The sequence below is a fragment of the Chlamydotis macqueenii genome, chromosome 2 (genome assembly GCF_036417535.1).
Source record: "Chlamydotis macqueenii isolate bChlMac1 chromosome 2, bChlMac1.mat, whole genome shotgun sequence".
Taxonomy (NCBI): domain Eukaryota; kingdom Metazoa; phylum Chordata; class Aves; order Otidiformes; family Otididae; genus Chlamydotis; species Chlamydotis macqueenii.
The window spans coordinates 29992817-30016567 of NC_141557.1; the positions used below are offsets into that span (position 1 = coordinate 29992817).

Below are 23751 nucleotides of genomic sequence, written 5' to 3' on the forward strand. Positions count from 1 at the left end.
ACAAAACTGATAAATGTATTTATTAAGGAGATGTATTTATTTATGGTGGCACATACATGTAAGCCTGATTTACCCCTAAGCTTCTATGTAATATGCTTACAAAAGCAACCTAGTCACTTAGTAGGCTTAGTTTGATTTTCAACACATAAAGCAAAAACACTGCAAACAGTCACACATTTTGCTAGTTAAATGCAACTCTCCTATGGGAGAATAGTTTGCAATTTGTGAAACAGAGACTGAATTATTCAAGAACTTCAGGAATAAACCTTATTAACTGAAAAGACAAAGGAATCTGCTTTTTTTTTTAATATACAATTTAGACTGACTACTATAAAGGAAATAAGAAATAAATTTTAGCTTTATCATTACCATTTATTAGAACCATAAAAGATGCTTTTATGCTTCTGTCTAACTCCAGGTTAGACAGAGCACTCACATAACATGACAGTTGTACTATATTCAGAGACTTTAACATACCATGTTAAAAATTTAAATTGTTAGCAAAGGGGTACTGATTTCATCAAAAAGCTATACCCAGTGTTCCCTCTCTAGTTTTGCATACCACATTAAGAAAAGTATAGACAAATGAGAAAATAAAAAGAAAAGGATGATCTTTGTGCATCTTTTCCAACTCTATTTTTCTGTATTATAAGTTCGCATATATAATTGTTAGAAATAACATGGAGTAGATAAATCTAATAATGGAAAAACGAGTCAACTGAGCACTCATGTTGGTCAATGAGAATTCTGGCTTGACATTATTTGAAAATGACTAACAGTTTGTGGGATCATCCACTGTCATCTATGGCCATAAGCGGAGGAAGGGAAGAATGTTCAATGAGCTCTCACTTTATAGGTTTGGAAGGGTTCTGAATCTTTTGCAGTTGTGATCCTGCTGATGTGGGATTCTAAAAATATCTCTTTGTATCCAGAGAAGGTTGGAATGCATCTGTGATCTTATTTCTCTTCCTCATCCACATGAAAGTACTTTCGAAGTCAACATCACCCAGTCCTTGAGGAGTCTCAAAAATACGCCAGGTACTTTGGCAAATCCTACTTATTTTCTTAAAGTTTTTATTAGTCTTCTTCTAGTTTATGCTCATTTTAGGCTTTTGGGGCTTATAATTGTATAGCTTATGATTTTATTAATATTTTGGAAAATTCTTCCTGTGAAACTTCACTGAGGAAAAGCTGACCATCTCTCTCTTTTCTAGTCCTTATCTATTTCAAAAGTTAAAATATTTTTTTTCCTCTTTGAGTCCTAATCCAAGTTTCCTCTATTGTTAATGTTCTGGTCACTTTTAGCATAGTAAATGATGAAACACAACTAAATTAGTGTGCTCCACCATTAGCGGCTTACACATACCAACACATGTATTAATGGTGACTTGTCAGTGTTCAGTAAATAACAAATAAATTAAAAACAAAGCACTTTGATTTCTACAGATCAAAAAATGCTTTACAAATACTAATTAAATGCTACTCTTCCCTCATGAGGTATGCATTATAAATGGGTTAAAAAGTGTCAAAGTAACGCTAAATGACTTTATGCTCAAAATTGCATAGAGTGTACGTCAACAATAAAATGCAAGATGTTCATGCCTTACTCCTTCTGCTCCAACTGCTTGACAATATTTCTTCATAGGATGAAATGACAGTTGAATACAACATGTGAAGACTCAATGTAAACATACTTTTTCTAGTTTTTTGACACATTTAAATAAGGGAAGATGTATAGGCATAGAATATGGATCAAATAGATGTATTTCATATTAAAAAATGATACTTTCACAAGAAATAAGTATAGTAATTATGACTATTAAACTACCAAAGAAAGTGAACTGATAATATATAAAACTTTACTGTTTCACTACAATAGTGCAGTGCAAGTTAAAGCTGCCGATACCTGATGACGACAGATGAACACTGGGCAAGTCGTCTTCCAGCACTTTTCAGACCTGTGTATATCTGTCCCATTTCCATGGCTCCTTCCAGACCAACCACTTCCATAAGCTGGTCACTTAGATCTGCAAAAGTTGAAAAAAACATATTTTTATCTAGACAGCATTTTGACAGTGATCTTGAGTAGCAAGAATTGTCAGAAGATCAGCTGATAATAAAAGATGTGCAGAATAGAACCGGCAAAAATGATTCCTGAGAAGTGATTGCAGCTTTAAGGCTGGACATATCTGGACCTGTTGTTATACCATTCTAAAATATCCTGACCAAAATCATTCTGAAATACAATAATAATCTCAATGGTTTATTTTAATACATACATAAGGAACAAATAATCTTACTATATGAGAAAATAGGAGAGACTCCTTCATTTAGGTTACCTGACACTCATAGAATGAGAGTTTGTGGTTTAGAAATTTATGCTGACTATTGTTTCAACAGATATGCAAAATCTGGTAAAGGAAAAGTCAGTGCTTCTGATCCTACTGGGTGCTCTTCTATACAACTCTTTCCAGATTACGTGTGTAACTCGAATTCAGCCTTTGTGTGCATGCATTATTATAGTCTTTAATTACGAGACCATATATTATTTTTTTGCACAGGATCTTTGTCTCAATTAGTGCACAGATTCAGTGCAAAAAGGGTAGAAAAAAAACCCCTATATCAGCAACTATTCATCTAGCTTTCCTGAACTTTGTAGTCCTTGTTTGTGCTCTGTTATATATTTTTGTTTCATACTGCTTTTTGATTACATAGCATTTTGGCATTAAATGTCAAAAATATTTAAATAAATAATGTCTCTGGCAAAATAAATATTTGTTTGCTTGATTTCAAGGGGCAAGGACAAATTCTGTCTAGAATTTCAGACACAGAGATACAACCAGAAACCTAAACAGTAATATAGCAGTCTAGTCTGAGGAGCAACCAATAAGGTAATGAAATATTATCCAGAATCAGCTAGGGTCTTTTGTAAGAAATGTTTTATATGCTCCTGTTTAAATACGTGTTGCCAGGACCTGATGGACAAGAAAAAGAAACATTTTTTTTTTAAATCTGTATATTATGTGTGTTTTATAGATTGGCTGTTAATATCCATGTTTCCAAAAGGTATGCTATCCAGTGAAGCACAGCAATGAGCTAAAATGTTAGAGTCTATCATCACATTGAAAAAAACAAAGAAAGGAGAGCACATTACTCTTTGTATATTTTAAACCCGTCAACCTTTAATGAAGGTAGAATTTCATGCTAATTATCATATCTACGAGACTAGTCCAAAGTTTCAAAGGGAGTCTTTTCTGTTCACTTCTTTGGGTTTTGAATGAAGGTAATTAACTGAAAGAAGTACTGTGATAGGTGGGCGAAAAAAAGGTATTAAAAGCAAATAGGATTTATGGTCTGGATTATTCTGCTTCCAACCAGAAAATGTGATACTGTCCTTCATTTTTCTTCTTATACTTTCTTAATATTGTTTGCTATTTTCATTTTCTCATCACAGTGAAATCAGTTCCACATAATATATATGAAGCAAAAATAAACTTTATACTTTCCTATTAAGAAAAAAACAATATGATTGACAAAAGATTAAAATACACAATACAATTCATTTTAACTATACATTTTCATAGTTTGCATCCCTGTAACACATGTAAACTCAATTTTATATGTCTGGCTTTCTGCTGAACTGTTTTTCTCTTAAAAAGTTTTCCTTAAGTTACTCACTTTTAAACTTAACTCAGATTTAAACAAATTCTGCTTTTCTTGATAGCCACAGGGATTTAAATGGGAAAGCCCCACTCATTTGCAAAAGCTATTATATTATAAAAGCACAAGAACTTTATAGATGTACTAAATCATTTAAATGTTTCCAGCCAAAGAAAACATCAAATTCCTATTCACTGGGTTATTAGAAAATTATTATTTTTAAAATGGGATAATAATTAAGAACAGATTTTTATTACTGACAGCTCAGGCAACATATGCAAGATTCAGAATAGTGACATTTGCAGTGATATAAATTTGATGCATCATTTTTCAATAGCTGTGAGATTAGTGCCAGTGACAGTAGGTAACTAAGGGCCAAATACTGTCCTTTGATCTATAATACATATCTCAAAAAATGTGGTATATTAAACATTGGAAAATGGAACTGAACAATACTCTTATCTACCAAAAAAGCGAAGCCTTTTCAAAAGCTTCACATTTACAGTGGCACATTCCCAAAGTGGGGTTACTTTAGGCCAAATATGAATATTTTTAGAATGAAGCTTAAATTAGACATGATCTTCATTCAGAAGCAGTAAAAACTAAAGCAAATTTAACATGCAGTTATTGACTTAGGGTTAGTTCGTGCTCCTGCACTTGCTAATATATTCGACCTGATGCTTTTGCATAGTCATATCCATTTCAGCAAATCCTTGAGATATATTGACTTTGACAAGAACTCAGAGTGAGCAAAAGTGGAAAAGGGAGTGTGTATATTTTAGTCCCATTCTTCAAAGATTTTACATGGCTACAGGTAGGCTGTTTGAATATAAAGGGTCAAGACATCAATGAACGGATTACATTTGTTCTTAGAAGGTCCCCACTGAAGACTCTGAAAGAGACTAAGCTCTATTAAAAGAGATCAAGTCTTCTATTATATTGAAAGTTAGGAAAGGGGAAGTCATTTTTCCTTCTGCTGGAAAGTTATCACTGATTTCTCAGAAAGATCTGTGCTGCCCTCTGTACTGCTCAACATATACCCCTAAATAAACTGGAAATAGAAGTAGATAGTGAGCTACTGAGGATTCAGCGAAGTAAAAATAAAAAAATGTTAGGAATTTTACAGTACTGAGTAATGGGATATACAAAGGAAGAAAATTCAATACTTAATGCCCACAAGGGGAAACAGAGGTAACTACATATAACAGAACTAAGTACAGATAAGTAGACTGTTACATGCATCTATATTACATCTGAAAATAAATATGGGGGGTGTTTATCTGTGGTGTGTGTATGTCCATATATGTACATGCATATTTATTTTGCTGGGCTACAAGTAATACTGTCATGCAGGAATTAAGATCACAGAGTTACTGTGGCTACTTCTATGAAAATATCAGCTCAATGGTCAATATTGATCAAATATCATCAAATATTATGATTGGTACACCCACACAGTATGGAGTTTGTAGCTCCGGTTCACTCAGCAATGCACAGGAAGCTATAAAATAACTGGAAATGACAGAGCAACAAACATGGTAACAAATATGGAACAGCTTATCTACGAAAATAAATTAGACTAGGACCCTTTGGGAAATAAAGAGAAGAATAGAGGAAAGATGAGAAAATAATGAGTGTCATCGAGTAGGTGAAGACAGTTCTGTAATTAAGTCTTTATCAAAATGCAAGAACTAAGGAGTTCCATAGCATTTCTAGAACAAGCAGGAAATCCTTTTTACATAGTACTTTGTTATACCATGATGCCGTACTAGAAATGAATGCCATACTTTGAAATTCGCTAAATCACAGATTGGTATGTATTTGGTAGGGTGTCTTGATGGAAGAATAACTGTAAGTTTGCTCTTTTATGTTTTATTTCTAATCATGCAATACAGATTGGTGTTAGAGGTCAGATACTGAGCTACACAAATTTGTGGGCTGACCTAATATCACTGTTTGTATTGTCTTCTTATACATCTTATAAATACCAGAATAATGAATGCTGCTGTTCACTAAACACCATTCATCACTTAAAACAGCTTATCATGTGGACTTTTCCATGACATGTATCCCAATGTGTTTGAGACCTAATTCAGAAAGTCACTTCTTCTCCATACTCAAATTATATTCTAAAGTTACACACTTGTGTGTGCATCTGTGTGTGTCTCTACCAACTACAGAGCAAAAACTGTATCTCTTTTTAGGCATGTTTTATTTCTTCTGTGTTCTACAGATTTCATTCTAAAGATAAAATAATCAATTGGTGGCTGTAGTGATAAAATTCTCCAATGCATGCTTCATCTATTATAACCAATTTTCAGGAGATTTAGGTTTAGGAAACTGAAGATTTAAAAAAAAAGAATTTAGCAGCTAACAGCGAACAACAGCAACTACCAAATACTGAGCAGCTTTTCAATATAGCAAGGTCATTTCGTTGCCTAAATGAGAGGTGAAGTCTCATAGGTAAGTTATCATGGAGAGCATCTCAGTTTTACTGCATTAGGAAAGTGTTTTCTGAATGGTGCCTTGGGGTTCTTGAGTCCGTTTGTTCTACTTTGAGCTCTGTGAAAGGGCTGAAGGCTCTCGCTTGTTTTCTATGTGAATGAGCCATTAGAGTGTGTGGGAATGTTTTCATAGCACCATGCCTCTCCTGCCCTCTTCCACAAACCAAAGTACTTCACGTGTCTCCTCATATTAGTCCCATCAGTAAACAAAGGCATCTCTCTCGGGGGGGAGCGCTGCTGTCAGCAGATGGTGACTAACATGCAGAGGGGCATCTGACCCCTTGCACTCATTCCTGATGGAGAGATAAAGTCACTAGGGAGATACTGCCCGTTTCTTCCCATCAGGCAGCAGGAGAAAGAGAAGTCCAAACAGAAACTTGCACAAGTGGCAGACAAAACACTGCCCTTTACAGCACTTCCCCAAGGCATAAGGAAACACACCTGGAGACTTTAAAGCTTTGCAGTGAGGAGTTTACGTTATCCATTAGCTTGGCATTAGCTGAACACTTCAATATTCAAAGTGAACACACAAGAGAAAACCACATTTGGAATTCATCTATGAAGATAAAGCAAGGAAAGCAAAATGGGGTAGGGGGTGGGAAGAAGCAGAGTGTGATTAGAAATACTGATTTACATAGAGAACTTTCCCTCTGTAATGGAACTGGTTTTGATATCCAATTTATCTTTGCAATATATAAACATTGCTGTCCTGGCAAGAGATTGAATGACCCTATTATAACTTGGGGTTACTGCACTCACTCAGGCATATTTGCATAAAAACACTGCTGGTCAGTGGTAAATCTGTCTCTGGCAGCAGTTTGTCTTTGAAGAGAAGGGGCTCCATGACTTACTAAATGTAATCAAACTCTAGTAATCATCATGCTGGAAATTTTTTTATTCCAGTTAAAATACTGGATAAGAATTTGAAAACTGGTATTATGCCAGATGACCCTTGAAAAACTCCTGAGCTTAACACTCTGCACCACATGAATGCTTCAGTATCTTCCTAGAACACGGCATGTATTAAATCTACAGTTACCCATTATGCAGGAATGTGGGGTTGTTTCCATATGCAGGGATAGGGACTGCTGTTGTATAAAAAGCTAAAAATGTGTTCAATGTCACAGTATTCTCCTGATTTCAAATGAATGGCTTTTTCTAAATTCCTGGTTACAGGAAATCAGTAAAGCAAGAGCAATCTGAACATCCTGTTTTTTGTTATGCTTTGCTTTAGAGAAGCTACCTAAAGTAACATATGCCTCAACGTTTGTAATTGTTTATATCTGAGTTGTACCTGGAGGTCCAGATGATGTCAAGGCTCTGCTTTGTTACTGATTCACAGACATATAACAAAAGACAGGTCTTGTCTTCAAGAATTTGTAACATAGACAAATAAAACAGAAAAAGTATTGGGGAAAAATAATATTATTATGTCCATTTTACAAAGTGAAAATTATACTGAGACAAATCTAGGTCCTGCAAAAGGTTTGTTCTCATAGTCAGCTGGATATATTGTGTGTAGACCCACAAGGGTCATAATATTATTTCTACCACCTAACGTTAAGCACATGAGTTTGCAAAACTGACCTGGCCAAGATTACACATGAAGTTTGTGGCAGAGACAGGAAATAAATCAACAACTTCTGAATTTCAGCCCTCTGCTTTTAAAAGTCTGTTTTCCCTCTTAACATTGACTTTGAGGGTATATATCTAATTCTACATCTATAGTATTTGACCCAGTTTTGTGTATTTTGCATTGCTGAGTTTGCTTGTAAACATTAAAAATCTCAGGAGGCTCCATACATCTATTTCATGCCAGTATTGATTCTCAAGTCTTTACTCTTGTCTTCATATTTTTTTTTTCCTGTTTTTAAAACCAAACAAAACAAAACAAGCTAAGCCTGCCTCTCTGTGCGAAGAAAGAATGATATATCACTGCTGTAATTTTCATTATGGTGAGATACTCAGATACAGTGGTAATAAGTTAAGCTGATATTTTATATATATAAACATACACAAAAATGCATACGCCTTTTACACCTACGCGGACATACACACGTATGATATATACCTGTATTTATGCATATGTGAGAAATCTAGTACATCTTTGCTCTATCATCTAAACTGATGATGCACTAAATAGCTTTAATGGGGTAAAAAATGCAAGGATGCTATTTTTGACGCTTAAAATGAATGCAATCAATAAAATCCTGTGTCTGCCAAATTCAGTGGCAAAACTCCGACTTCAGCGGGGCCCAGATTTCACCCAGTATCTTGTGTCTTGCATCAGTCTAGCACAAAGACTCTGATGGAATCATTTAACAGATATAGCTCAGCTTACTACTGTGTAATGGATTTTTTTGTGTGTGTACATAATAATCTCCTGACTCTCATTAATCATTCAATGACAAGTTTCCCAAAAAAATAGGAGGGCAAACAAGGAAGAATCAGTCCTTATAATTAAATATTTCATGAAAGTTTTAAATGTGCACAGAAGGGCTTTGTAAAACTTTTCCTTAAGTGAACTTTTTTTTTCCCCAGCTTACCAGGGGGAAGGAGAGGAGAGTTCTTAATAGAAACTTTTTTTGATTAATTGTAAAAGAATTTAAAAAAACAAAACAAAACAAAACCAAACCCACCCCAGAGCATTCAAATTAAATCACTTCCACCCAAAAACTACTCCCAAATACCCATGTTCAGATGCTCAAGATTTGAAACAAGAGGTTTCATCTTCCAGTTTGGAAGATCATTATGGATAAGTCTTTTATGGTAAAGCTTGGCAGATAAAAACGCATTCTTTTTTTTTAATAGATTTATTCTTTTAATAGTTTGAGGTACAATTGCATTGAACATGCTGCTGCACCCAAAAGCCCCCTATTATTTTAATCTGTATTCTTGTAAAAGTTATTTGTTCAAAAGGATTTCACTGTGTTACTCTTATACCCCCTTCATCCAACAGAACAAAAGCTGTTCTATGAAAGGAGTCTAAACTTGGACAAACCGTAAAAAAAAAAAAAAAAAAAGCAAAGTTCCTCTCTGTTTTTATCAAATTTGATTGCTGCAGCTGTTCCCAGTTTCTGTATTTTAAAAATAGCCTTATTCAGTGCCTTGTTGGCTAAAGGCCAGAGTACCATTAGAACATGCTGTACGGAAAACCTCTATTCAGTTACAGATACAGAAATATATTTAAGATCAGTGGGGGTCATCTGCAGCAAACACTTGTATGGGAGAAAATGGAATTTTAATGTGCTTGGACTGCTCACCACTTTTAACAGATATTTAAGAACTTCAAACCGGATATCTATCTATTTGTATTGGTACTATCATATTACTGAGCATCAGGTACAATACAATATGAGCAAGTCAAGATCATTTCAACTAACAAAAATAGATCTAATTCTCAAATTACTCCTTAGTAGTTCTGGCATTCACTTTAAATGGCTCCTAGTAATATTGGATATTTGATTAGCCTATAAAAATGCCACAGCCTAAAAAAGAAAAATACAGTAATATTGATGGAAATGTAGAAATCTGATCAATGAAAATCAGCTTTGATTTGCACATTTCTAAGAGGACTAGTATTAAGAGGGGATAAATGTTCCCTTTCTGCAGGGCAGCAAACTCTAATAATGGCATTATCCCTATATTTATCCACCAAAGAGTTTTTTAGTTATCTGCCAGAAAGAAACCTTCATTCCATTTACATGAGTATTAAAACTCCTTTTGATTAAAATGGTAGCGATTTTGGTCCAGCAGCTCAGAAACTCCCCCAGAAATGATCCTCATTCCTCTTTCACTTTATGAGAACAAATTCCATTTGCTTTCTCTACTATGCTAGTATTCTATGGTGTTCGGAGTACGCAGAATGGATACTGGTTTGAACAACAGAAATTTTTTTGTTATTAACCAAGAATCTAACCCCAGGAAAGTATTCTTAAAATCAGTAAGATGTATCATACATCACTTTTAGCAATTTCTGACGGTCTAGAATGCCAGCATTAAAGTATTTATGTTATGTAAAGTTATGTATTTCTACCGCAGCTGAGGGAGGAGTCTTCAGCATGGTAGAGATATTAAAGTTTGTTATTTGGATAGGTACTAGCAGGAAAGAAAACACAGCAGTGATAGCATCAGTACAGTCTATATGAGCTTGCTGAGACTTCAAGTTCTAGTGGCCTCCTAAGCTTCTGTGCCCTCACTCTCTCAGTACCTGGGTTAATTAAACAAATGCCACAATCACACTTTGGATTGCAGTTTCAATTACAAACATTGTCCACACCTTCTCTTCGCACAGAAGAAGTATCAGGCAATTGAATGAAGTAAAATTCAGTGAAGTCTGTGGCAGGTATTCATATCATCTAAGTAAATCAGACAATCTTCCTAAACTTCCTGCAGTCAGTGATAGTAAAGCAGCTTTGATTTAGTTTCCCATCAAACTAAATGTGTTTGGTGTTGTCTGAGGTGGCCTAGGATTTTCAGGACATTCATAAAGGGCTGACAAGTCTGACAGAGGAGCAAATGAAGAAGCAGATGAAAGGATGGAACTTATATGTAGGTTGCCTAGAGAGGTGGTAGATGCCCCATTCCTCGAAACATTCAAAGCCAGATTGCACAGGGCTCTGAGCAACTTGATCTAGTTGGAGATGGTGGTGGTGGATAAGAATCATAGAATCATAGAATGGTTAGGGTTGGAAGGGACCTTCAAAGGTCATCTAGTCCAACCCCCCTGGCAAGGAGCAGGGACATCCCCAACTAGATCAGGTTGCTCAGAGCCTTATCAGAGAAGCTCAACAATGTGGCAATGTGCACTTGCAGAGCTGGCAATGCGCCCTTGTGGCCCAGAAGGCCAACTGCATCCTGGGCTGCATCAAGAGAAGCGTAGCCAGCAGGTCGAGGGAGGTGATTCTCCCCCTCTACTCTGCCCTGGTGAGACCCCACCTGGAGTACATCCAGCTTTGGAGCCCCCAACACAAGAAGGACATGGACCAGTTGGAGAGGGTTCAGAGGAGGGCCACGAAGATGATCAGAGGGCTGGAGCACCTCTCCTATGAGGACAGGCTGAGAGAGTTGGGGCTGTTCAGCCTGGAGAAGAGGAGGCTCCAGGGAGAACTTACAGTGCCCTTCCAATAGCTAAAGGGGGCTTACAAGAAAGATGGGGAGAAACTGCTCAGTAGGGCCTGTTGTGATAGGACGAGGGGTAATGGTTTTAAGATAGAGGGAGGTAGATTTAGATTAGATATCAGGAATTTTTTTTTTTTACAATGATGGTGGTACAACACTGGAACAAGTTGCCCAGAGAGGTGGTGGATGCCCCATCCCTGGAAACATTCAAGGCCAGGTTGGATGAGGCTCTGAGCAATCTGATGTAGTTGGGGATATCCCTACTCCTTGCAGGGGGGTTGGACTAGATGATCCTTGAAGGTCCCTTCCAACCCTAACCATTCTATGATTCTAAGTTGCCCAGAGAGGTGGTTGGTGCCCCATCCCTGGAAACATTCAAGGTCAGGTTGGATGAGGCTCTGAGCAACCTGTCCCTTCCAAACCTAACTATTCTATGATTCTATGTGCTACTTGCACAATATATGCCATATGTTGTTTGGCAATACTTGTAGGGAGAGTTAATATCCTTAATAATGCCAACTGATACAGAAGGAAAAGACACCTTTCAGGTTGACAAGTCCTGTCTCCAGTCCAAAACAGAAGGAGTAAACCTCAAATTGAATTTGAATTTGGTACAACTAGTCTGGGTTTGGTTTCATTAATGTAATCAATTACACACTAGAAAGTAAGGGTAGGAGGGTTGAAATTAATCTGGAAGGACAGAAGATTGTTCATGAATATTCTGGAATTTTCATGTTCCAGGTTACTTTCAACAAATGGCTCTGAGACAAATATTTGAAGGACCTTAATTTTGGTCTCTGCCCAACAAATCATTTAAGCGTGGATATTCCATGATATCAAACAGACTACATGCATGTTTCAAGCATGACTGTTAAGTGCTCTGTTTAGTCAGGCCTATCTCTATGGTAACTATGGTATGTGATTTCAGAATACTAATTATAAAGCAATATAAATAAGGTTGTGTACAACAAACAGGTTTGCATGTAAATATATGAGGCATCTGAAAATTCAGCCTTACATGTATAATAAAATGTGCAATTGATTTTGAAAAATATTTTTTTTGTCATTGTAATTCATGCATGGTGATAGTAGCTGATATTTTATTTTCCATAACACGACTTTGCACTAGGATCAGCAGCACAAGGGGATTGGAATATACTAAGGGAATTAAAGAAAGCAGAAGATGCAGGTGCACTAATAAATGGGTGGTCTTTGGATTACACTATTTATGTGTGCTAAGCCAAGCTAAACAGAAACCTAAATGTCACACACAAGAAGTGGTACAACAAGAACATCTGTGTTGGGGGACTGAACTGGCATGGCTAACACCTCCAGTGCCAGGTGCAAAAAGAAATTTCAGTATAGCTTGAGTAATTTTGACTGCTAGCATCTGTATAGATCAGATTATCTCTCCTTTTCCCTCCATATTCCACTAGAGTATTTGTATTATACATCTGGCTTTAGATTCTAGCATAGCAAAAGACAAGTTGTAATCTTTCCATTCCAGGATCTTAGCCTTTTTTTTTTTTTTTTTTTTTGCATTTGGGTCTCATTTTTCACAGAACCATAAGGCCAGAGTTACTAGTGTTTTCCAAATGCATGGTTACGGAAAATGAGCATTTTGCCTGGGAAAGAAAGAAACGTTAAATGAAGAATTGTACCCTTGATCTATTTAAAGCTGATCAAAATGCCTGTAGAGAAAGCAGTTCCTCTCCAAGATATTAAAGTTAGACTAAAACTTCACATTTCTCTGAGAACATCCACTCTTCTGAGAAATTCTAGATTTTCATGTAAAGTAACTTTTAAAAATCAACCTTCAAAATAAAATGAAAATTTTCATTTCAAGTGACATTCTTGATTAATAGAAATATTGATAATATTTGGTAGGAGATTTAGAATACTTAAAAGAATAAGACAGCTGGGTGAAATGATTCCTAGGAGATGCAAAACCTGTCACTTGTGATGTACTCATTGAAATCCAATCCTAATAATCTTTGAAAAACGTGAAATTCCTACAGGGTCCACTGAGACCATAACTTACTTCTGTATTAAATGGCTCAGGCTCAATTTTTTATTTCTTAATTAGGCAAAGATTTCAGGAATCAAAAACTACCAGCAATCATGTTAGTTCAGGTGGAAGTAAATGGCCTGATGACCATTACTATGATATCAATAAAAGCTGAAGCTGTTCCCAAGAAGGGATTGAGACAAGAAGGAAAAGAAAGAAAAAAGAAACATGGGAATATAAAAATAGCATTTGTATTCTTGGATAAGTAGATTTGTTGGTGCACTGTTAACATGTCTGAGCCACAGGTCTCCTCGTTTTATTTGTTCAGCACTTTTTACAAGACATACATTTCTATTCAAGACGGGAACAAAATGTTGTCCATAGTGCAAATGGACATATTGCACTTTGAAGAAATTTCTTGAAAAATATTTCTGGAAAACTATTTATTTCTATAGAGAATTTCAAATCACCTCCTTCCATCCCCAGCCACTGATTAAACCTCTTTAATACGTCTAATAAATAATCTAAAAAAGGAAAGGACAAATTATTTTAAGTCTACGCTTCTCTAGGAACTGGGAGTTTGTTTCACCACATTGTAAATTATCTTTGCTAACTTCTAATAAGGTGTGACAAAAATGCAATAAGTACAAATAAATCCACAGGGAAGGGACTCAAAAAAAACCCCCAACATTACAAAAGCTTGATTTCAGAAAAAAAAAATTGCTATAACAAATCTGCAATCCCTAGTTACTCATCTTTTCTTGTTACTTCACTTCTAATGCCAAATTCCTTCATTATTTTTTGACCTGATATGAAACACCATCTGGCAAAAGCATGTTGCAATTATACATAAATGAAATAATTGGATGGTTGCTTTAAAATATATTTCATAAATAAGTATTATTATACATTAGCAAAACACATTTCATTCAATTTCTGAGCTAACTATTGTGGAGCTATGACTTTTTGTGCAACTAGAGGACCTGGGATTCCCAGTCTTGCATCTAGTGCTAGGCAGTCGTGAGCCTGACGAGCTTCTTCAGTTATACAGTATCGGATGCATATGTCCATATCTTTAATTTGTATTTATTGTATGCATTATTGTTGCTGCGACTGTTAGACAAGGGTAGCACCACAGAGTTGTCAGAATCACTGCTCTGTGATCAGAGCGATCACAGCCTAAGGCTTCTGGAATCTGCAGCAACAGATTACAAACCATATGGCTGACGTGGTTATCTCATAATAGGCCAAATGGCTGTGGTTATTCAGGAGCCATTTTAAAAGTGAATCAGGTGTCCCTGTCATGAGATATCTCAATCACACTTCAAAACATCTTTATAATAAGTTTGGCCAGCCAATTACTTTCAATCTACTACCACAAAGCTGTCAAGGTCTGAGGAGATCATCCTATGGCTGGAGTTCTATGGATGGACTTTTGTGTCTGCACAGTCTTATTTGCTAGTCTGGGGGATCTTCTGTGGTGTACACACCTCCCTAGGCACACATCACAGGAGGAATCAGGCCAGAAGAGACAAAGAAATCATTGATTAATTGGATACATGTTACAATGCTGCTCCTTGAGAAGTTATGACAAGCATGGAGTAGTAGTGCAAAAGGAAATATTTGCTAGTGATGAAAAGCAGTATACAAAACAGCAGTTGGTCATGAGTAAACATTTTGCAACTATGAACACCCAGCTGCTTTGGCTGACTAAAATGAAACGGAACAATGCTTCAGGGGTTGTGAAAGAAGATCTCGCAACTGATGGATTATATGAAAAAAAAAACAAAACAAACAATCCAACGACTTCCTTATAAAGCATGAATACTTATAGTCCTCTTTTCATCCTTTTATAATATACCTAATTTTTTTGAGTCAAGAATCCTAGGTAAGTGTGCCATGCACTAAATGAAAACCTGTTCACAGCTGTTGAAACCAGTTTATTCTGTATGCCTGTGTTTGTATTTCATTAAATATTCATTTATTGATATTAGACTTATGAAAAATTTAGTATAATTTTGATCCTCCCCTATATGAATAGGAGAAATTAAAGGAAAAGAGAGGTAATCCAGGTTTATAGGTATGTGTGACACAGCTTGTGATATTTCCAGAAAATGAAAACAATATCAGGAATCAATGAGAAAAAATGTCTTGTGCATCACCTAAATATTTAACTACAATATCAGCTTATGTTAATCATATTTCAAGAGCTGGGTTGAACATGCTGTAATTGTGCCATCAACCCACATGAATCAAAGCTTTATTTAATAACTGTAAAAGCTGCCATTTGCTACTTTTAAAATATCTCATTTCTCACGGCCTTTATATGATAATGGTCACTAGAGTTACAAAATGCTAAAAATATCAGTGTTCTTGAAAATCTTATTTGAGTCCTTACTGCAGAAGCTGAAACATCTGTAACAGTGTATGGCAGTTATCAGCTTCTTGTAATTTCTGGCAATGTTCAGTTAAAAAGGCTTTAAAAAGTGCAAGTAAAAACATTAGTGTTTTGACTACTTGTAGGAAACTGTTTTGTATACAATTAATATAAAGGGAACTGCCAAGTCAATCTGAGCTTAAAACACAAGGGTTTGTGTTATTTTTATTTTATTTATTTTTGAATTTGTAAAAAAACAGAAACAAAAACCCAAGCTGTTGCAAAACTTAAAACCAATCGAATATTCCAGGTATTTTATTTTAATTAAAATAGAAACATATTGTAAAATTCAACAGATACACAAAATAAAAAATGAGCAAGAGCAGAAACATCCTTACAAAGTTAACAATCAAAAAGCCCAGCTAAGATTCCTTATCCTGATTTGTGCAAGGAAAATCAAACCAAACCAAACTCTAAGAACAAGTGTTCTCTCAATAGCAAGCATAGAGAAAGTTAAAAAAAAGTTTGACTCAACTCATATTCAGATATAATGAGAACTGGACCCAGTCCTAAATCTTTTGAATAAATGGAAAAGTATCCTCTCAGAATAAAACAAAATTAATCAATGCTATTTTGGTTATAACATAAAAAACAATCAAACAAAAACAAAGGGCAAGATAAAAGGAGGGCAGTGAGGGAAAACAGAGTTAATTGCTAAGTTTTGAGATATTTTTTTCCATCATATGTTTTCTTCCAAAATATCTTGGAATATGACATTGCCAATGCTAATTCCCAGTGCTTAAATAGTTCTTTATATCATCAAAGCACAATATAGACAGTGAAGTTCATGGCACTTACCATGGAAGATACAATGTACAACACTATATGGAGTCCAGAAAACTGTGGTCTTCACAAAAGGACTGAATTAAGATTAGACTGTCTGAATATTGACACTTTACTGTTCTGAGTTCTAACTCTGTAGCCTTAAGATTGTTCTTTTAACTTACCTTTTATGGTCAATGTACATAAAACATTTGATAAACTAAATTTACAGAATTTTCCACACAGATATACAATAAACACTTTATATACATTTTTTGTTTAACTAATCCTACTTGTTGCTTCTTTTAAACTACATTTTTGATCTTTTAATTGGCCAAACCTGTTAGTCAAAAATTTAATTAAGTTTTATCAAACCAAAATTACTTTTTTTGCTTAGCCCCCATCACACATAGATTTTCTTGCTGCAACACGTTAGCTGTAAAGGCTAAGACAAAGACTGCCTAATCCTTTTCCTGTTTCACAAAATAGGACCATATTTTGAGGCTGTATCACAGGAATCATGACTACTGCTAATAATATGAAGTATAGATCTTTATTTGGGATCTGCTCCAAAGCCTGCCAATTCTGTAGGAATAAAATAACCGCCATGTGTTTGGTATTGTAACTTCCTAAATGGATATAATATCAGATGAGTTGTGTAATAAATTATCATTTAAACACTTTCATTTTTTTTTTAAAATCTAAATATTAATTGCAGAGCAACAAAGACACAGGGAGAAAAGAGAGGTTTTGCATTTCATTCAGCTCAACCATATAACTGCTATGCAACTTTAGGAAAGCCACCATATCCCGTTTACGACCCTGGTCCAACTATACCTGTTGAATCAATAGAGTTGCTATAGGTCTGGATTCTTCTTGATCTCATGGGAATGGGGAAACCTTAATTTATGTACATTTCCTCAAAATTTTCTGATAGCTCTGGTTTCACACATTAAATCAATGATCAGCCGTGATCATCAAGCAAGCTCTCCAGGGCATGGATTACTTTTTTTTGTTTGTGCAGTACTCTGTTCCCTGTAACTCCGCCACCTGATTAGGCTCCTTAGGAGGTACTGGAATATACATAAATAATAAGCAGAAGGAGACGATTAAAAAATAATAATTGCTACTATTAATTTAAGAGATTAAGATGTAAACTACACACTTTGTATTGCACTGCGGACTCCCAGGGGAGGTTTGTCAAAGAGAATGTACACATATGTGCGCATAAGGCAGTGTCACTGAACAGTGCTCCCTCCCCAGTTCAGCAGAAATTCCACCCCAGTGCAGACCAATCATTTACTTTGTATTTTCCTTGGCTGACTTGTGAAGTGTTCCTCACTTCAGCTCAGTCACTCAGCCTTCTTGCAAATGCTAGCTTATTGTTCACAACTATTTTTTCCATCCATGAGGATTTTAATAGGCATGAATGAGTGAATGAAGGCAGTTATGAAGGAAAGTCATAGTATAAAGGAAAACCCTGAAATTCAGTTATTAATTGGGCACCCAGGCTTCACATCTTTTTCAAGCTGACTAGTTCTTGCTCATTTGGACAATGCCAATGATCTCTTTCTAGGCTGACCATCATAAAGCCTCTTGTATACAGTAGCAAGGCTTTTCTCTGAGCTTGCGAGTGTGCCTGCGGCTCAATAGGATTATTCACATGAACAGATGTTACTCAATGTGAATACTGGTTGCAGAATTAAGCCTGTCTTTGCTCTTCCTCTTGCTACAAACATCAGCTGCTCAGACATCCAAGCTCTATTTTTTTTTTTTTTTATGGCTTTTTGCCATACACAAAGCATGTAGATGACAACTTTTGTAATTTTTTTTTTCAATCCTATCCTCCATTAGCACTTATATAAACTAATATTTGTATACTCTTCCATATAGTTTCTTGTATGGATGATGATACAAAATTGAAGTCCATGTTTGGCATGATATTTTGTGGCTTCCACAGATAATCAGAAACCTCCATCAGATCATTTTAAAGTATATACTTGAATGGATGTTGGATGAACATTGAATTTTTATTTTAATACCATGCAACAAAAGCTGATAAATCTACAGGTTATGTTTGGCTTGATACATTCTATTTTCATCTCAACACAGTTTTTGTTCATACCATCAAATACATCATTTAAAAGTATGCAGAACAGTCTTAACCACTGAAAAAACTCCCTAAGAATTATTAGATAGACACTTAACTGTAATAGTTATCAAATTTTAATATTGACTACGTAACAAAATTTCTTTATCTAACTATCTTCCTCAGTTTTAACCAAATTGTGACTATTACAATCTAAATTCACATTTGGGGTAAGACACTCTTACTTAAGACCTGAAATTAAGAGTGTTACGCTTGCTTGTAGAAATTAATTATCCATCATGTTTGAAAATGAAGAGTAATAATAATAATTCCCATACTTGTTGCCCTCTTATTTGAAAACTGAAAGCTTTTTATTTAGCATTTCACTTTCAGGTGATGGCCAGATAATTGATATTAGTATCTTTGTAACAGTTTATATTTTTAAATCTCTCCAATTTGATTCTGTGCTGAAAGCACAGCTGAGGCCCACAAATAAGTGATAAAAGGTATAAAAAGGTCCTTTGAAAATGAAAAAGAAAAATACCTGAAGAGAGTGAGCTTCACAAGTAGGAACTATACAACCAGGTTTAAAGACCAAATCGAGCTTGTGGGGCTTGTTTTTGTTTGTGTATTCTTTCCTTCTCTGTGTTATATAAAAATCCTCAGTTATTTCTCTTTGTTACAAACTGTGAACCCAGTAGCCTAGCAATAAAGAACTGGAAGTAAAACTTTAAGGAAAATACATTTCAGATACAGCTGGACCAGGTGGTCCAATCTGCCAGTTTACAACTAATTGGCAAGCCATTTGCTCTTCTTCAGACCCCTGGTACATCACCTGTTCTTAATGACTTGTCAGAATTATGGCGAGTGGATCCACAATTTATCCTGACAGTTCTTTAAGAACCCTTGACTGAACATCATCTGGCCCTGCTGATTTATGTATGTATTTAGTTTTTCTAGGTATTCTTTTACTTCCTTATCACTCATTTCAAGTGATCCTCATTAAACGTTAACTCACTGTTCTATGTTTTCATACTGAAAAAGAAAACAAGTGTTAACACAGGGTGAGGAAGGAGAAGGAAAAAAATCTGCAAAGCCTTCAAAATAAATTTTGATGAATATTTACAAAAACCTGCAAGTAGTTAGTACCAAAACACGTTAAATGGATGCAGATGCATGGATATGTCATCTAACAGAGAAAAGTGACTATTTCTGTTTACCAGGTGTAGTTACACTTGTCAACAAATGAGGGAATTTGGAGCACTCACTAGCCCCTTCCCTTCCCCTTCCATGCCCACAAATTACTCCCAAAGGAAATAACCTGGAAATAGTACTGATAGTTTCTTAAGTACCAGACACGTAACCGTAGCCATAATTTACACAGCATAAAACAGGGTAAGAAGATTGAGAATGACCAACCAACTTCTCCCAACCCAAACCCTTAATAACAGTGATGATTTCCTATGGTAAAGCGTGCATCACCTTTTTTATAGTCTAATATTTATGTCAGATTTCTTATATTGCTGTCTTTTGCATCCTCTGGGAAGTGCCAGTATTTTCTGGACTAGTATTTTCTGTTAGCAAAATTCATAATATATACTTCCTGGTCTTTTCCTTTTCTTCTTCTTTCATGTTAATTCCTCCGTTCTCTCAGCTTATGGAGAACCATGCCGGTACTCTTAGTACCAGAACTGCCATCTGCTCTGCCTTTATTATTGTATCATTCATTCTATGCCATCTTTCATGTCCTGTCACCTCTTACTAATGCTACTTACTGGATCCTGGCACACTGATTATTTTAATGTCACAGTATCTCCTTTTAAAATGCAGTATATCTTAACTTTGTTTAAATGGTTTATTCACTATTATGAGAGATTGTGATATGCTGCACCTAAATCCTTGCACCTTGTTCAGGGAGCACAGGAGGTGGAAGGAGCTGAGGAGATGAGCATATCCAGCCCTTCTACAAACACACATCTAAGTTCCTCATCTCATCAACAGAGAGAGAGCTCCCTCAATTAAGTGTCAAGAAGATGCTCAAGTTAGGTCGGTCTCTTTCTTCACTGGCTGCATAGGGAAGTAGCAAGTGTCAAACAATCCCTTTCATTTAGGATTTTATCCTTCTAGCCATGTTACAAGGTGAGCACTGATGGATCAAGGTTGCCTTTTATTAGGAAAGAGAATTATAGCTACAGCAGCAGTACTTACTGATTAGCTCCTGGTACTACGTGACACCCTCAGGCTTTAAGCCATACAGAAGAATGCCTGCTAGTTTCCACAGCATGTTGGAGGACCGTCAACGTGTAAGCAGAAAGATAATTGTCATAGGATTAGGAGGAAAGCAAGAAAAAGTATTCCTGAAAACAGGAAACGGGGATTCAGCTACATGCAAGCTGAGAGCGCAGAACTCTGACATCTTTCCAACAAAGCAGGTAGTTTCAGGCAACTACGCAGTGCCTAATGCGTTTCAGTGCCTGAAGGGTCTAGACAATGGGAGAAATTAAAAGCACTGGATCTTTGTGGATTTTAGGCATCGCAACCACAATTTAAGTTGTGTTTGGATTCATAGGATCCCAATTATTTATTAATATTTTGATATTAAAATTTATTTCATAGAATTGACTGCATGACTTCCCCTGCAGAACTTACCAAATGCTGTGAGCCATAGTGAAGCACTATGCTACATACTAATTAATTTGAATGCCCTATGCCCAAGAATTATGCCTTTAACTTCTTGAAAGTCAAAGTTTATATTGAAAATGAAACAGTTGCTAAATTAAATATAATCAAACTATCAAAGTTTGATATGTGCTTATACTTTTACAAATTGAACATTGGGATGAGATTTTAAATATGTTGTTTGCCTTGAAACTCCCTGAATGTCATGTTTTGGCCTGGGGAATTTCTGTAGCTGGATTATAAACTCTTGGTAGAGTGATGAAAACACTGAATTATTGTGTAATAGAAAGTGACAGTATAATACTCTACTGATGTGAAAGAACACTGCACCTCATGGTGGAAACAAAACCACTCCTTCAGCAAATACTGAATGAAACAATAAATGATACTGATTCGAGAGACACAGAGAATAATGCTGGAAAACACTATCCCATGGTAGTGGACAGCAAACCAGTTTTTATCTGATTTCAAAGTAGTAACATAAAAATGGCATGTTTTATACTGCTCCCCTGTGTAATATGTACTCTTTGCTAATATTGTGCTTTGGGGTCTGTAAGGACTAAAGTATTTCTACCTCAGTATATGCTCTAGACTCTTACATGTAGTATCAAATTTTTCTCTCTCCAAATTGATCTGCATTACGTGTTCAGAAAAAAAAGGTATGTGTAAATCTATATATAGAATGCCTATAATAAATAAATAAATAATATAATCGATAAGACAGATAGTAACATGTTCCAAACCACAGTATACAGACTTCTATTTTTAAAGAGCAGACATTTTATAGTGATGGAAACCTGGTTGAAGGAAGCTTTTACATTAGAGTGTGTAGTTTCACAGGGCAAAGAATTGGATAAATTTTGCCCCAAAGAAAAGTAATGTAAAAGAAGGGCAGAGAGGAAGTAACAGTATAAATACTTGTATTACACTTGCATAAAGAAAAGCATTTGAGAAAAATAAACAAACAAGTTCTGATCTCTTGACTGATCTGGGAAACAATTCAATTAAAATAATCATCATGCCAGATCTCCCTTCCTGATTTGCTTAAGCAAGTTTGCATTTGCAATTGTAGAATTAGATTGTGTATATATATGTGAGTGCTTCTCTCCACCTCTTCTCCCCCAGGGGAAATCAAACTTAACAAGAGGTCATTTAGCAAATGTCACGGGGGATTAAAAGACCTCAGGTTCCCAGAATTATTGCTACATTAACTATAGGATTTGTATACATTAAAGGACAAATCTGGCTCAGATTTAACTCATCTATCTCTTTGCTAGCTCAGCTAACCAAAATTCAGTTGGGTTACTTGTGGTTTTGGTCAGGAACTCTGGATTTGCTCCACAGCACCTGTAATTTTTATTAGTTTCTATTCTATCCAAACAAAAAAGTTAAAACATATTTTATTGTGCCACCTTTTGAAATGCCTGCACAAATTGAGTGCATATAACTGAAAAAATCTCCAAATTAAAAAAAAATAAAATAATCTGGCTAGGAGAATGAAATATGGTATGATGTTATCTCTACCACTTTGAAACATAAGTCCTCGAAGCTGTCAAACATGTCTTTACGTGTAATAAAGTGATAAAGGTCTGTAACATAACCAAAGGTTATATTCACGGTAAAAGACACATTTCCAGTCAGATAGAGTAGATTATGCCTTTAGAAATGGGAAAAGAACCTGCTTCTTAGTGTGTGCTGCAATAAAAGAAGTTACAGGAATAGCAGTGATGGCTATAGCAGAGCACACTGATAATGATGAGAGCGTTCTCTGATGCTCTCCAAGTCTTTCCCAACACAGAGTACAGCACTGTGCTGAACAGACCCACAGTCTGTAGACTCAGCAGGAATAAAGTACCAATAACATTATTGTATGGTACGTTAAATACCATCTACACTAAATTCATAAAGCTTTGTAATGATGTCTCTCAAGGAATAACACACAAAAGGCTAAAAGGGCGCAGATACTGATAATACCACACGTGATGGTAACCTCCAAATTTCTGGATTATGTAGTTTTTCTGTTTCACAGGATTCACACTGCTTCTACTTATAACTTTCCTACACAACAGTATTTTTTGGTAGTTAATGCTTTTCTGAAAACATTACGATAATAGTTTGTCTTCACACTTATTGAAACTTGATCTTTGAAATAATTTCCCTCAATTCCCTAGTTTTCACAATATAGTATTATAATTTCTATAAAATTTTCAATAGATTATTTAATAATTATTAGTCTGCAATGATATTTTACTCCCTTTTCCTCCTCAAAGAAAAAGATCTTTTCCACAAGACTTATTGATTTTAAGGGAACATAATTTGAAATAAATAAAATTGTATGTATTTTAATAACAGCTACTTATATACATTTTTTCTGTCCCATTTTTCCACACACCACTAACATTCAGAACTATTTGGCCTTTATAGTGGTGATTTCCATCTTCAATATTTGAATCAAGATGAATCATGGTGAATTAAATAATGAACTTTCACA

General features: G+C 35.5%; 1 protein-coding gene across 5 annotated transcripts in view; it reads right to left on the reverse strand.

Moving 5' to 3' along the window:
* Positions 1 to 23751, reverse strand: part of DGKB (diacylglycerol kinase beta) — a 359718-nt gene that overhangs the window by 12404 nt on the left and 323563 nt on the right. For all 5 annotated transcript variants that reach the window (XM_086741529.1, XM_086741533.1, XM_086741530.1 and 2 more), the window contains one exon: positions 1907 to 2027. In XM_086741529.1, coding sequence (XP_086597655.1) covers positions 1907 to 2027 — 121 coding nt within the window. The remainder of the gene's footprint in view (positions 1 to 1906; positions 2028 to 23751) is intronic.